This window comes from Diceros bicornis, chromosome 28 (assembly GCF_020826845.1).
Source record: "Diceros bicornis minor isolate mBicDic1 chromosome 28, mDicBic1.mat.cur, whole genome shotgun sequence".
Taxonomy (NCBI): Eukaryota; Metazoa; Chordata; class Mammalia; order Perissodactyla; family Rhinocerotidae; genus Diceros; species Diceros bicornis.
In genome coordinates this window covers 39,054,531-39,067,396 of record NC_080767.1, presented here as the reverse complement: position 1 = coordinate 39,067,396, position 12,866 = coordinate 39,054,531, and the positions used below count along the sequence as shown (strand labels likewise).

The window sequence follows — 12,866 nt, the reverse complement described above, 5'->3', positions numbered from 1 at the left end:
TTGTCTAACATCCTTCTGTCCCAGATGGTCAGAACTGTTCCCTAGGGTCCTGAATAATATATTTAAACTGCCTTTCAAAAAGAGCAACATGCTTAGATTGAATAAGCATGGTGTATTTTGAGAAGCCACAATTAGGCTGGAGAGTCCACCTCTTAATTAAACCTATGCATATTTCTCTCAAGATGATTTTTCCATTAAAACGTTTTACAGGTACTGAAGGTTTTTTAAAAATAATTTTCTTCTTTTAAATAAAAACTGTAACATTTTAGCCTATATGTAGATTCTTTTCTCTTTTCTCATGGACCTGTGTTTGTCTTGGTCTGCCTGTGTGTGATGTGAACAGGCAGGAAGGATAAACAGTGGAGAACTTCAGAAGAAACAGCTGTGGGCTTAAAATGGAAGGAGAACTGTATTAGTTCCCAGTTCAGATATTGATGTTACTCTTCCTAAAGTTTAGATTGGGAATCTTTGGCATCTCCCTGTCATCTTGGCAGTGATTTGGTAGCACGAAAAGATGCAAAAAGTCGTTCTTATTCATTTGCAGTCTCTGAGTAATCTTGAAATGCTGCATTTTTGAAGCCCTGGACGGAACTGCTGCACTGAGGATGGAATACGGACCTGACTTACCCTCCCAAATAGGATAGCCGCCTGACAGTTTTCTTCAACAGATTTGATTAATTAATTTCATGTTTCTTTGAGGTTTCCTTTAGAATTATCTGGAGGTAACGTGTCACTTTTCCCCCTACAGATTGCTGACCTGTCAAAATAAAAGTCCAATGCCTAAAGATTTTTCTGAATTCTTACCTCGTCAGTTGGTTTAAGTAGGGGGTAGTGACTGAAAATTGATACCAGCTCTCTGGAGAGCAGTTTAGCCAGAGTAGAAGGGGTTGAAGGGCTGGGGTCAGTTAGGGGGCTTTTGTGGAGATCCAGGAAGGAGATGGTATGGCAGTGGGGATAAGGAGAGAGAGACAGATTTGAGGGAATGTTTGATCCATCAAACTTCTTCCATTACGTTTCCTGGACTTGGATTAGCTAAACCTCGCCCTCTCCAGCAAGAGCCCTGCAGAGGTCTGGAGTGGCCTCCTCACTGCTCCTAACCTCCTCAGCTGTCCTACAAGTGTTCAAACACAGTGAAATTTACATGAAACTGATTGTGAACAGGAAGACACCCTGGAGAACTGAATGTATGTATGCCTGTCCACAGCCCAACTTTTAATTTCCAAGGACTGTTTTCAGAAAGCCAAGTTTTCCTAAGAACAGAAGCAGAACTCTAAACTGTCCCATGTCAAATGCAAGGCTTCAGTTCCTGTCTTCTTAGAGGAGTCTTCCAATCTGATTGCATCACATGCTCCCAGGTGCTCCAAAATCCATAACACAGCATGCAGGCTTAAATAGCCGTATCACCGATTTTCCACCTGGACCACAGGCTAACCCCAAAGGCAGGTTCCAAGAGGCCCATTGACCAGGTGCTTCAGTTTGTTCAACTCTTGAACTCGTATATTAAAGCTGACTTTTTAGCACCCGTGGGACATACTGATGGCCCCTCTTTTAAACTGCACTATCCTTGAGCCATCCCCTAGCACTGTATTGGGGGTAATTCTAGTTTTGCCATACTTAATTTGTTCTTAACTCCTGAAACAGTAAGAAGGCATTGGTTTAATTTGTCATACAAAACTGTAAAACCAAAATGGTTTTGGTTAGCATGAGTACTACAGTGCCATGTGCAGGACCCAGTGCAGCCAGAGGAGAACGGGCCTGCGTGCACTTTGAGCCCTCCCCACATTTCGTCTCTGACCTCCAGGTTCCTCATTTGTGCAGTGGAGGAGCCCCAGATCAAGGGTTCCTGACCTGACCAGCCATCACAGTTAACCTGGGGAGCATGCTAAAACAAATGGATTCTCGGGCCCACTCCGCACCTACTAATTCAGACAGCCCAGGGGAGGGACCAAGGAATCTGTATATTAAAAAACCAAAAAATTCCCCCCGGGGTTCTGATACCAGTCAAGTTTGAGCACCGCCAGGCGAGACCATTTGTAAGAAGCCTCTCCAGATTACCTTGGGCAGTTGAACGGCTCTGAACTGTTGTCGCATCATTTGGAAAGTAAGGTTGCTACTGGGACCAGCCGCGTCAGCTTGTTCTGGGGATTAGATGAGAGGAGCATGTGGAGGGCCTGGTGCGGGGCCTGGCATGCAGCAGGTGCTCAGCAGCTGGGAGCTGGGAGGTTTCCTCCACTCAGCAAAGACCTGCTGATGCCTGTGACATGCTAGGTCTTGTACCAGGACAACGTAAACAAAAGAAATCAAGTTTCAGTCAGTTTTAAGTGCTATGAAAATTTTAAATTTTTGAAAGGATAAAGAGAATCAAAACAACAGGTATGGGAATAATATTTTAAACAGTAAGTGGGAAATACCTCTCTGATAGGGTGACGTTTGAGCTAAAGGAAATAGAGGAGGATCCATGTACGGGTTTGTGGGAAAAGCAATCCAGGTAAAGGGCACAGCAAGTGCAAAGGTCCTGAGGCAAGATTGATCTTGGCACGTTGAGTGATGTAAGAGAACCATGGTAGGAGTCAAGGTTAGAAAAGTAAGCAGGAGGCTCAGCTCCTGGGGCTTTGGAGGCAACAGGTACCTCAGGTTGACTTCTCTATATCCCTTCATATAGTCTCCTTAAATCACCAACAGGTTGATGGAGAAGAAATTCAAGCAGGACAGTTAAGATCCTTTCAACCCCAGGATTCTGTTAGTCTATAATCATGGGGGTTTTTCAAGCTTAGTATTAGTTACAACATCATTTCTTGAAGTCCAGAATTCTAAAATTGATGCTGATGATACTTTTGTCTCTTTCCCCCAGCTTGATATATGGTCCAAATCCAACTATCAAGTATTCCAGAAGGTAAGTTTTCCTTTTTGCTTCTTACTCAAGAGGCATTAAGGGAAATATGAATGTTTTGAGGTATAAACATTGGTCTTAAATCAGAGGCTTTTTAAAAAGTGAAAAAAGCCAGGCACAAAAGGCTGTTCACTGTATGATTCCATTTATATGACATCCTGGAAAAAATAAACTTTAAGGACAGACGTCAGATCTGTGGTTGCCAAGGATTGGGAATGAAGGCAGGAGATTGTCCCCAAAGGGGTACAAGGGAGCGTGTTTGGGTGACAGAAATATTCTATGTCTTAATTGTGATGGTGATGGCACAACTGTATCTGTTTCAAAACTCATGGAACTATACACCTACAAAGGGTGAATTTTGCTATATGTAAATTATATGTTTAAAAAAAAATCAGAGGCTTTTGAGTTGTTCCAAGCTCAACGTGCAGGGGTTTTTTTTTGTTTTTGGGGGGTTTTTTTGGTGAGGAAGATTAGCCCTGGGCTAACATCCGTGCCTGTCTTCCTCAACTTTATATGTGGGACGCCTGCCACAGCATGGCTTGATAAGCGGTGCATAGGTCCATGCCTGGGATCAGAAACTGTGAACCCCGGGCCACCAAAGTGGAGCACGTGAACTTAACCACTATGCCACCAGGCCAGCCCCACCAACCCACAGTTTTTAACTCAGTTTCCCAGAGCCGTTGTGGTCTACGCAGGTGCCTTAGGGATGGGCTGAGGGAGGCAGGCGGGCCCCGCCCTCACTCTACCCCCACCCCCACTTTACACTCTGGTGACATCTTTTTCAGATGTTGGGCTTCCTCATGAAGTACTGTTGGGAAATGTCAGAAAACATAAAATGTGACTAGAGAAAATCCATTTCCCAGCTTCCGATGGTGAAAGGGTCCCTTCCCTGGACCAGCTCAACACATGGGGCTTAAGAGGGTTCCCACCACCTCCCAGAGCACTCAGGCCAGCTCCCCTGCAGGGCACCAGCTGCTTCCTTGCGTTCTCCTCCATCCTCTGTCTCTGCTTTCATCCAGCAGTGCAAGTAGAGAGTTGGTTGTAATTTCACTCATTGCCTCATCAAGTTCAACAGCAATTGTTTATTGAGTCCCTTTGCCATGTGCCAGGCGCTCTGCTAGGTGCTAGGAATACAGGGGGAAACAACAGACAAGGAAACGTAATAAATAAGATAACTCCCGGTTGTTACCAGGGGGCTGTGATCGAGAACAGCAGGAGGGGCCTCCTTCACCTTGGGGTAGTCACCAAGCAAAATCTAAACTGAGACAGGAAGCATGAGAAGGAGCCAGCCATTTGAAAAGCCACGGGAAGAGATTCCCAGGCAGTGAAGCAGCGGCCCGGAAACCTTGTGTTGAGGAATGCGTTAAAGAACTGCTGGAGGCCTGTGTCGTTGGAACGTGCAGAGGGCCAAGAGGGAATGCGGCGGAGGTGGGAGGCGGAGCCCTGGGAGGCAGGTGTCTCTGGGTCCTGGTACGGAATTTGAATTTTATTCTTAATTCAGTGAGAAACCTTTGAAGGATTGATGCCAAGGAGGGACATGATTTTGAAAGCTGGGCCCAAGTTATTCCCACTTAAGTAATAGTTGTGTCCAAGGTATACCAGGTAACTCAGAGAACATAAAGCTTTTTTGTAATTGAAGTAAAATTCACAGAACATAAAATGAAACATTTTAAAGTGAACAGTTCCGTGGCTTTTAGTACCTTCACAATATTGTGCAACCACCACCTCTATCTAGTTCTAAAACATTTTCATCACCCCAAAAGGAAACCCCATACCCATTAAGCAGTGAGCATAGGGCTTTTGTATGAAAGGAGCATAATGGACCAGCCCTCTAATGGTGTCTGAGGTACGTGAGTTCACACTGTTCCCGGTACCCCTCCACAGTGAGAGGAGGAGCGAAGGACAGAGGCCTCGGGCTAGGGGAGGAGGCCCAGGCTCAACACCACACAGTTAGGGAGCCTATATAAGCGTTACAATGTCATGATCTTATCACAGCTAAATGCAGTGTGCTACCCTGGACTGGATCCTGAAACAGAAAGAGGATGTTGATGGAAAAACTGTGCAATCCAAATAGTGTCTGGAGTTTAGTTAATAATAAGTAACCAGTATTGGTTTCTTAGTTGTGACGAATGTACCTGGTAATGAAAGATGTTAACAGTGGGGGAATCGGGGTGAGGGGTATATGGGAACTGTGTGTAATATCTTTGCAACTTTTCTGTAAATTTAAAACTAATCCAAAATTCAAAGTTTATTTAGAAAAGAAAATTATAGTCTTGCCTCTTATAACACTCCTTTGCCCAGCTGAGCTACCTAGAAGCATAGTGGAGAAAATATCCCCCCTCCCGGGGTCGGGACCCTGAAGGGAAGAAGCGTGTAGCCCCGTAGAAGCTTTAGTACCAGCAACTACAGTTTCTTCTCAGCCTTCTTATCTAAGGGACCAGACCTGAGGCATTTTCTTGTTCAGCAAGTGGCAAGTCTCGGCCTTCAATGCTAACTTTGTCCATGCTGACTGCTTTTGTCATTTTTCCCCCAGCAGCTGACTGAAAAACCTAAGAAGAAAGAACATTGGTCATTATCTGCATCTTGTTTCGCTTTAATAGTGAGGAACATTCAAACAGTTTTTTTTCTTTTGTTAACCTGGTTTATCTTTGTGTCCTCTGGTATTGCAATGAGTTCCCTTCTTCTGCCTCCGCAGAAGACGGGTGATGACCTCAGGGGGCCTGAGCACTGCAGCCCCAGAACCTGGTATTTTAACCATGGCCCTATTTCCATTCAAATACCCTTTATGAGGGAGCGTCTTACACATGCTTGCCTTTGCATATGTATTTTTTAATGTTCTGTGTAGTATTCAGTATTTTTGAATGCAAGCAGAAAGTTTATTAGGAAGTTATAAAATGTGTGAAACACAGATTTGGTGAAGCAGAGATTTGGAGAGACAGTGCTATTATTTTTATTCTACCTCCCCTAAAAATAACCTGCCAAGCACTCTTTGTATTTGTTTAAGACTATAAACACACAGTGAAGCAGTGTTTACAGTTTGATATTAGCTAGTTGGAGAGATTTAGGAGCACTCACTGGTTCCTTTCTTGCATTTAGTGTAACATGTTAGAGGCAGTAAAAATGGATAAATTTGTAGGGCTAGGAGTTCATCTCACTTGGTGAATGGCGTACTGTGCAGAGGCCTTCCTGAGGTTCCTTCATCTTCTGTCCCGTCACCTGTTTCTAACTAAATGGACTCTACCTCTGATAGTGCCCTGTACTAGGTTAGAGAGCCACAATTTGGGGACAAGTGATAGTGCTTTCTGATTGGAACGAAGGCTGATAATGTTGACGTCCTTTTCATTTTTCAGGGGCAGGTGAGAATTAGTAAATTAAAGAGTCCTCTCTCTTCCCTACCAAAACATTGCCTACTTGCTGTCAAATTAAGGAATATATTGGAATATAATGTGGTACAGAATTAAGCTTAATCCTATATCAATAAAGCTTTCAACTAATCATCATCACATAGAAAGGGTTTGGGATTTTTGTAAAAGAAAGTCTTTCATATGTTTGTGCTTGTGGAAGACGTCGGTAGAAAGGATGAAGGATGTGTAGTGTGGAATCATGAAGGAGGGACGCGCGGTATTCATTGAGTTGTGTTAGTCTCAGGCCACGTTGGTGGTCAGAGGGCAGCCAGACCGTGCACTAAAAGCAAAGCTGGGACCACTTTGACTGTTGCAGATCTGAAGGCCTGGTGCAATTCATGCGATGACGGTTAGCATCTCAAACTCAGAGTGCCAAAGGGAAGAATTAGGTGGCAACATTTCAAAACTCTGCTTTTTGGTATCAGCTTTTTCTCAGAATTCTATTTTCTTCCTGTCCACCCAATTAAATTTTGGGTGTCCTGATTGATGTTGCTTGTAGTGTTTCCCAGAAAGACACTGTTTGAGAGCACGGTGGTAAACATTCCCTCCTGCCCATCATCTGCCTGCCTATTCCCATCCAAGTAGACCAGGCTGGGAGAGGGTTAGTTATCAGCATTATCCAGAAAGGCTCAACCTGAAACAGGAATAAAAGTGTATCAGGAGAGTACAGTGACATGGTCAAGGAGGTTCCTTGATCATCAGTAAGAGGCAGAAAATAGTTCCAGTGTCCTACCCATGGCAGTAGATGCCGTAGCTGTGCCCTGAGATGGGAATACTGGGCTACCAGCGTCAGCTCTCATTGTACGTTTGGAGGAACCCTCCCCCTGCATTGCTCTGGCGTTCATTATGTGGTTGCAATTACTGTGTCTCGTGTGTTTTCCTGCCCACAGTAGCAGCGCTGGCCACCACAGAGAGAGGCCTGCTGGGAAGGCAGAAAGCCCTCCCAGGTCTTTCCCCTCAATGTGACAAAGCAGGGGAGTGGGGAGGGGGCACTCCTTGCAGAGCCAAACTGAGCTTAGGCTCGCCTTTTTATTTCTGGAAAATAATGTCAGGGGCTAAAAGAATGGAAGCGCGCACCTGTAAAATTCTCCTCGGGCCGTGCCTGACTCCCCGGGTTAAAGACGAGCACACGAGGTCCTGTTACAGATCCCACCACATGAAGCTAAATGTGGCCTGCCTTTTGTCTGCACTGGGGACTGTCAGCAAGCCCTCCTCTCTTCCTCATTAGACCCCTTACATGAGTGAGGGGAAGCAGCCGAGGGTTGGGGACAGCTTGCTGTGGGTCCATGGATGCCAACAGGTTCCTGTCATTTACTGTGGTGCCCCGGAGGCTCTTTGCACTTCGTCCTAGAGTGAAGAAGCTTTTTATAGCCTCCAAGTCTCCAGCAGAGCAGATTCAGAGAATGAAACTTAGAAATAGGGAGGACCATCTGAAAGGGCAGAATTACAAAGAACCAGGAAAGGTTTCAAGCGTGTTCATATTTTTCTGACATTTAAACTCTGCAGGGGCAGTCACTGTTTTGATCTTTAACCTCCTCATTTCGAAACAGCGTGCGTTTTCATCCAGTAACTGAGGAACAGTGAGAGCAAATCTGCAGCTACTCACTGCGTTAAATCTTGGCAGGGAGGCCAGAGAACGAGGCGGAATGTGTGTGCGGCCCCAGGGAGGCAGGTAGAGACGCAAGAGACAGTATCGGAGGGACCGGCACTTGCTTTGCAGCTTCTTCTCTCGGAGGTAGAGCACAAAAGTCATAGCTTGTGGATGTCCAGCTCGTAGTCCACGGTCTTATTCTAGAGGCAGCGGAGGGAAGAGGAGCCCTTTCGTCCTGTGCCATCAGCAGCACGTGGCTGTGGATGGGTGGGTTGTCCAGTGGTGGATAATGTTCTGGGCAGGTTGCCGCTGCTCCTTCATTCCTGTGTTCACTCATTCATTCGTTCCCTCACTCATTCATACTTTAATACAAAGACTGGACTCTATCTGGGGACAGACTTTATCAAGAGATGTTAACCAAGTGGCCACCTAGCTTTTCAGTGGGAGATACTGAGTCATCCCTAGAAGAGTCAATTCTCTGAAATTTTGGATACATTGAGTACCTCTAGTGTAAACTGAGTGCCTACCCAAATAGTATGTGACAAACCTAACTTGTCGCTAATTCCAAGTCGCATGCTGGGACAGTTCCCAGAGGACAGGAACTCGCACCCTCTTGAGTAAGGCTGTATGGCATATGTGACTTGAGCACATGTATGTCCTGTAGATTTGCACATCACCAAGAGGCTCAATAAATAGTCATTGTTACAAATCTCATGCTCTGTAATATCTAAAATTTCTTCCTACCAGCTCATCTACATTTCCTTTTAGCAACCCCTCTTGAAATGCCACAGATAAAGACCTAGAAGAAGCTGCAGTTGTGGTTCTGAGACCTTGCACCAAAGCTCTGTTCTCTCCCTTGTTCGGTGCCCTGCTTAGGTGAGGCCATCAGCAGAGGCCCCTGCACCTACAAGGGATTCTGCAGCCTCCAAAGGAGGTCTCTTTCGTGTCATAGAAAGAGACATAGGCCTTGTGTCATAGGGCCTTTTGCTTTTTCCAGATCCCATCACTCAAACAATCCACTCTTCTCTTAAATGCTGGTTAACGTTTTCCTAAGAGGAGAACTTGTGTTCGAGACAGTATATGGTGGCATTTGCGTTCTCTTCTGTGCGTTCTGTTGCTGCCTCACCAGCATGTCTTGGCAATCCCAAACAGATAAAGCCGAAGGAACAGCTTTCACCAGTGCAAGGGCAAGAGGGCAGCTTAACGTAGAAAGATAGATTCTGTCAGTGGACTCTACACAAGAGACAGAGCGGGAAGGATGCCCCCATGAGCCAAGTATTGGGCTATCGACGAGCTTCAGGGAAGGAGAGGCGGCGGACCATTCCAGGGTCCTCCCGAAGGGCAGCCCTTTCCTGAGCTGACAGCTGGACTGTATTGACCAGGTTGGATAAGCAGGAGGGAAATAGGAGTGGACGGTGTTAAGTGTCAGCCCAGGGGGCCCTGGGAGCTGAGAAGGGCAGGGAGGGATCTTTACCTCACCACAGCTGAAAAGCCTTTTGTCACCACCCTTTCTCTTCAGGGGCCCGTTTGAGTATTCATGAGCTCCTAAAGCCAGAGGAGATTTGATCCTTTGTCTCCCCTTATGATACCCCAGTACCTTCCCTCTGCAAGGCTCCCTCCACCGCTGCTGAGTGTGGTGCTGACCGAGAGCCTGGGTAAGGTGCTCACACGTACCCGGTCTACGATTACAATGCAGCAGGACAGCCCAGCCGTCGTGCTGGAAGTGGTTTCTCTGCATTAGAGGAGTCACAGAGGAGTTGGTTTCGTCTCTATAGCTTATTTCTTCTGAGGGCTTGCACGAGACGTGGTGTTCTCCAGTCAGGATCCAACAACTGCTTCTGGGAAGCCTATCCACCTACTGGTCCCCAAGCACCTTTCCCACAGCTCAACAGGCCACCCAGCACTGCAGGGCAACTTCCCCGGACCATGCCTGTCCGCTGCATGCATTCCAGCCAACTCCCCTCTCTGAAGCCCCGGTCACCCTCCCGTCACATTCCCCACAGTGACCGTTCCAGAAAGAGGCAGTCCAGCACAGTGGCTGAGAGTCATGTGTTCAGACTCCGACTGACCACCACTCCCTATGAGGCCTAACTTGCCTCCTCTGTAAAATGGAGACCATAAGAGGACCTGCCTCACAGAATTGGTGTGAGGTGACTGAGTCCATAGGATGAAGGATAAGGTAGACTTCGAGCCCGTGACGCCCTTGACTTCTCTCAGGTGCTCGTCGGCAGTGACCACTCACTCACCTCTCTCCAGAAAGCTCTCCTCTTTCCCGCCAGGCTCTGCCTCGTTGGCCAATCCTCATATCTTTGCTGCCGCCTCTTCCCAGTCTCGTCGCGGTGGGCACAGTAGTGAAGATGCAGGCTCTGGAATCAGGCCTGGATTCCCATCCGGCTCTGCGGTGCGTGGACCAGCCAGCTGGGGGACCTTGGGCCGGGAATTAAGCTCTCGTCATGCTTCAGCTCCCTCAGCCGTAGAAAGGGGGACATAATAAAGCCTACTTCGTCGGGTGCATGTTGTGAGGACTCGGTGTGATAACGCTCATGAGCTGCTTGGCACTGCGGTTGCCTAGAGTACATGCTCAGTAACTGTTAGCTGCTGTTATTATCATTGTATGGGGATGGGCACGGAGCTCCGAACCCACGGCCATCTATGTGGAGGGCCCATTTCAAGTCAGGTGTTTTTTGTAAAGTGAGCCACAGACCGGCTGCCATGACAGACCCACACACGCCCACTGAAGCAGCATCCAGTTTCACTTTTTTCCAGGCGTATTATCTGCTCTCCTGGTCAAAAAGTGAGCTCAAGAGAGAATAAGGCACCCAGAATTACAACCACCCAACAGTGCCCTTTTTGGGCAGCCTCAACATGCTGATGTAGAATCACATTTCCATGACCCGGAACTGCCCCTCGTGTCCTGAGACGGCTGGTGGCCCCTCTGGTGATCCCGGAAGCACCTGAGATCAAGGTGTTCCACCTGACTCCCCGCTTCCCCCACAGCAGGGGCGGAGCAGAGGGCGCCTGGCGTCGTGGCACAGAGCCGCCTCTCGGGAGAGGGCTCACTCTGCTCTGCAGTCTCTGTTCTCCTGCGGTTGCCTGGATTTTGATGGGGAAGTAGGTGGTATTGTCTGGATTTTCTTGGGAGCCCAGATGTCTTTGGATGTCTTTCTCTAACTGCAGGGCTGTTCCTGCAGAAAATAACATCACACCAAGCGGGTACAGAACAGTTCAGGTATCTCTGGGCTTGGACTTTTCTGGCAGCAAGCAACAGAATCTGGCATTTTACCATCTGGAAAGCATTGAGCTTTTTTCCTTTCATCTAAATGAAGAGCCTTAATTCCTTAATCCTAGGAAATGTCAAGGACCTTTTGTATGCAGCTCCTCTCAGCCCTGCACAAGGCTCTTGGCAGAAGCTTGAGGCTGGCCAGAACTGTGGAGAGTTCCCCCATGCCCACTGTGGGGTTTCCCTGTTCACCCAGGCCCTCCTTGGAGTAGCCCATGACCTCAGCTTTTCCCACCCCCAAATCCCCCTTTCACTCTGCTCCCCTAACCCCACTGGCCAAAAATAAATCAGTAGACTCTCACCTGCTTTCTCTCTCGCTCATTCGGGTCCTGCCAGGTGAGTGGCGCCAGTGCAGAGCCACCTTTTTGAGCCCTCTCCTCTCCTTAGAGGCCCTGAGCTAGGCCCGGGGACTACACGTGAGGCCGTGTGGCCTCCTCCTCACAGAGAGCACAGCCTGGGGCGAGGCGGGGGCTCCTGGTCACATGTCAGGCCAGCGCAGGGCTGGGGTGTTCACAGGGTGCTGCTGGGGCTACAGGCAAGCCCAGGGAACAGGGTGGGTCAAGGAAGCCTCTGGGCTGAGTCTCAAAGGGAGAGAAGGGCTTAGCCAGGGAGGAGCATTCCAGGCCTGAGCACAGGCGCAGGTTTGCGAGGAGGAATTGCCAAGGCAGCCGATGTTGCTGGAGTGTGACATGGGGCTGAAAGGAGACAAGGCTGGGACCTAGGTCTTCCAGGACCTCATATGCCATGCTATGCATTGCGTTTTGAAGGATCCTGCAGGTGGCTGCAGGGGTTTTATTGTTGTTGTTGTTTTGTCTCTGGAGATTGTTGGAGACAAGTCTGCGCTCAGGTGTCTGGGGACTTGAGGGACTTCCCTTCAGGGTATCAATGGCTTCTTGGCTGGGGCTTTAAAGAGGGTTGGATGGAACCCCCCAAACCAAACAAAAACTCCTTTATGGAGGCCCTGGTATGTGCCACAGGCTACATTCAGTACTGGATAGATGAGGTCTCCTCCCTCTCAGACAGAGCTTGATCTCAAAGCTGTGACCAGGGACAAGCAAGATGGAGCAGCAGCGTCTGTCTTCACCTCTTCACTTCCAACCCAGACAGCCCTGCCTCTGCTCTCATCCCAGAGCAGCGTTGCCAGGCTCCTGTGGACAGTTATAAGCCCTTCAGAGTCCGTGCAAATGGCTTCTTCATCAAGCAGAGAAGGAGGTATTGATCTCGTCTAAGTAATCCCTAGTCCCCCCGGACTGCACTGCTTCATCCTCGGGCCTCTAGGCCTGCTGAGCCCGCGGCGTACAAAGCCAGGGTACAGATTAGAGACTAGAGCCGCATAATAAAAACCAAACCCCTCCTTCCGCTCTGCTGTACTTTATCCCGGTTTTAGAAGCATGTCTCCACTCGCTCCCCATCACCCCACCCCCAGCACTTTCAGGACTGACTTCATAGCATTCCAATTTTGAAATAATGATGGTTCCTCTTTTCATGGAATTGACTGGGACTGTTTGAAATATTCTTCATAAAACCAGTGCTCATCCATGGAGCAACATGCTGGCAGGGATTGCTGTCTCTTTAAACGTTTAACATGCTGGGTTCACTTCTTTGACTCCTGGACTCACAAAGAATTTTCTCCTTCCAAGAGATTCCTACTGTCTCTCTCCTTAAGGGTGGGTCTGTCCTTGGCAAAACCCCGAGGAGAGA

At 48.0% G+C, this 12,866-nt stretch overlaps 1 protein-coding gene across 2 annotated transcripts in view; it reads left to right on the top strand.

The window, feature by feature from the left end:
* MED27 (mediator complex subunit 27) overlaps positions 1-12,866 on the top strand; it is a 205,366-nt gene that overhangs the window by 180,428 nt on the left and 12,072 nt on the right. The window contains exon 6 of one of the 2 annotated variants that reach the window (XM_058524346.1): positions 2,852-2,893. The exons of the other annotated variant lie outside the window; for it this stretch is intronic. Within the exon in view, the coding sequence (XP_058380329.1) occupies positions 2,852-2,893 (42 nt within the window). The remainder of the gene's footprint in view (positions 1-2,851; positions 2,894-12,866) is intronic. 2 annotated transcript variants of the gene reach the window in all.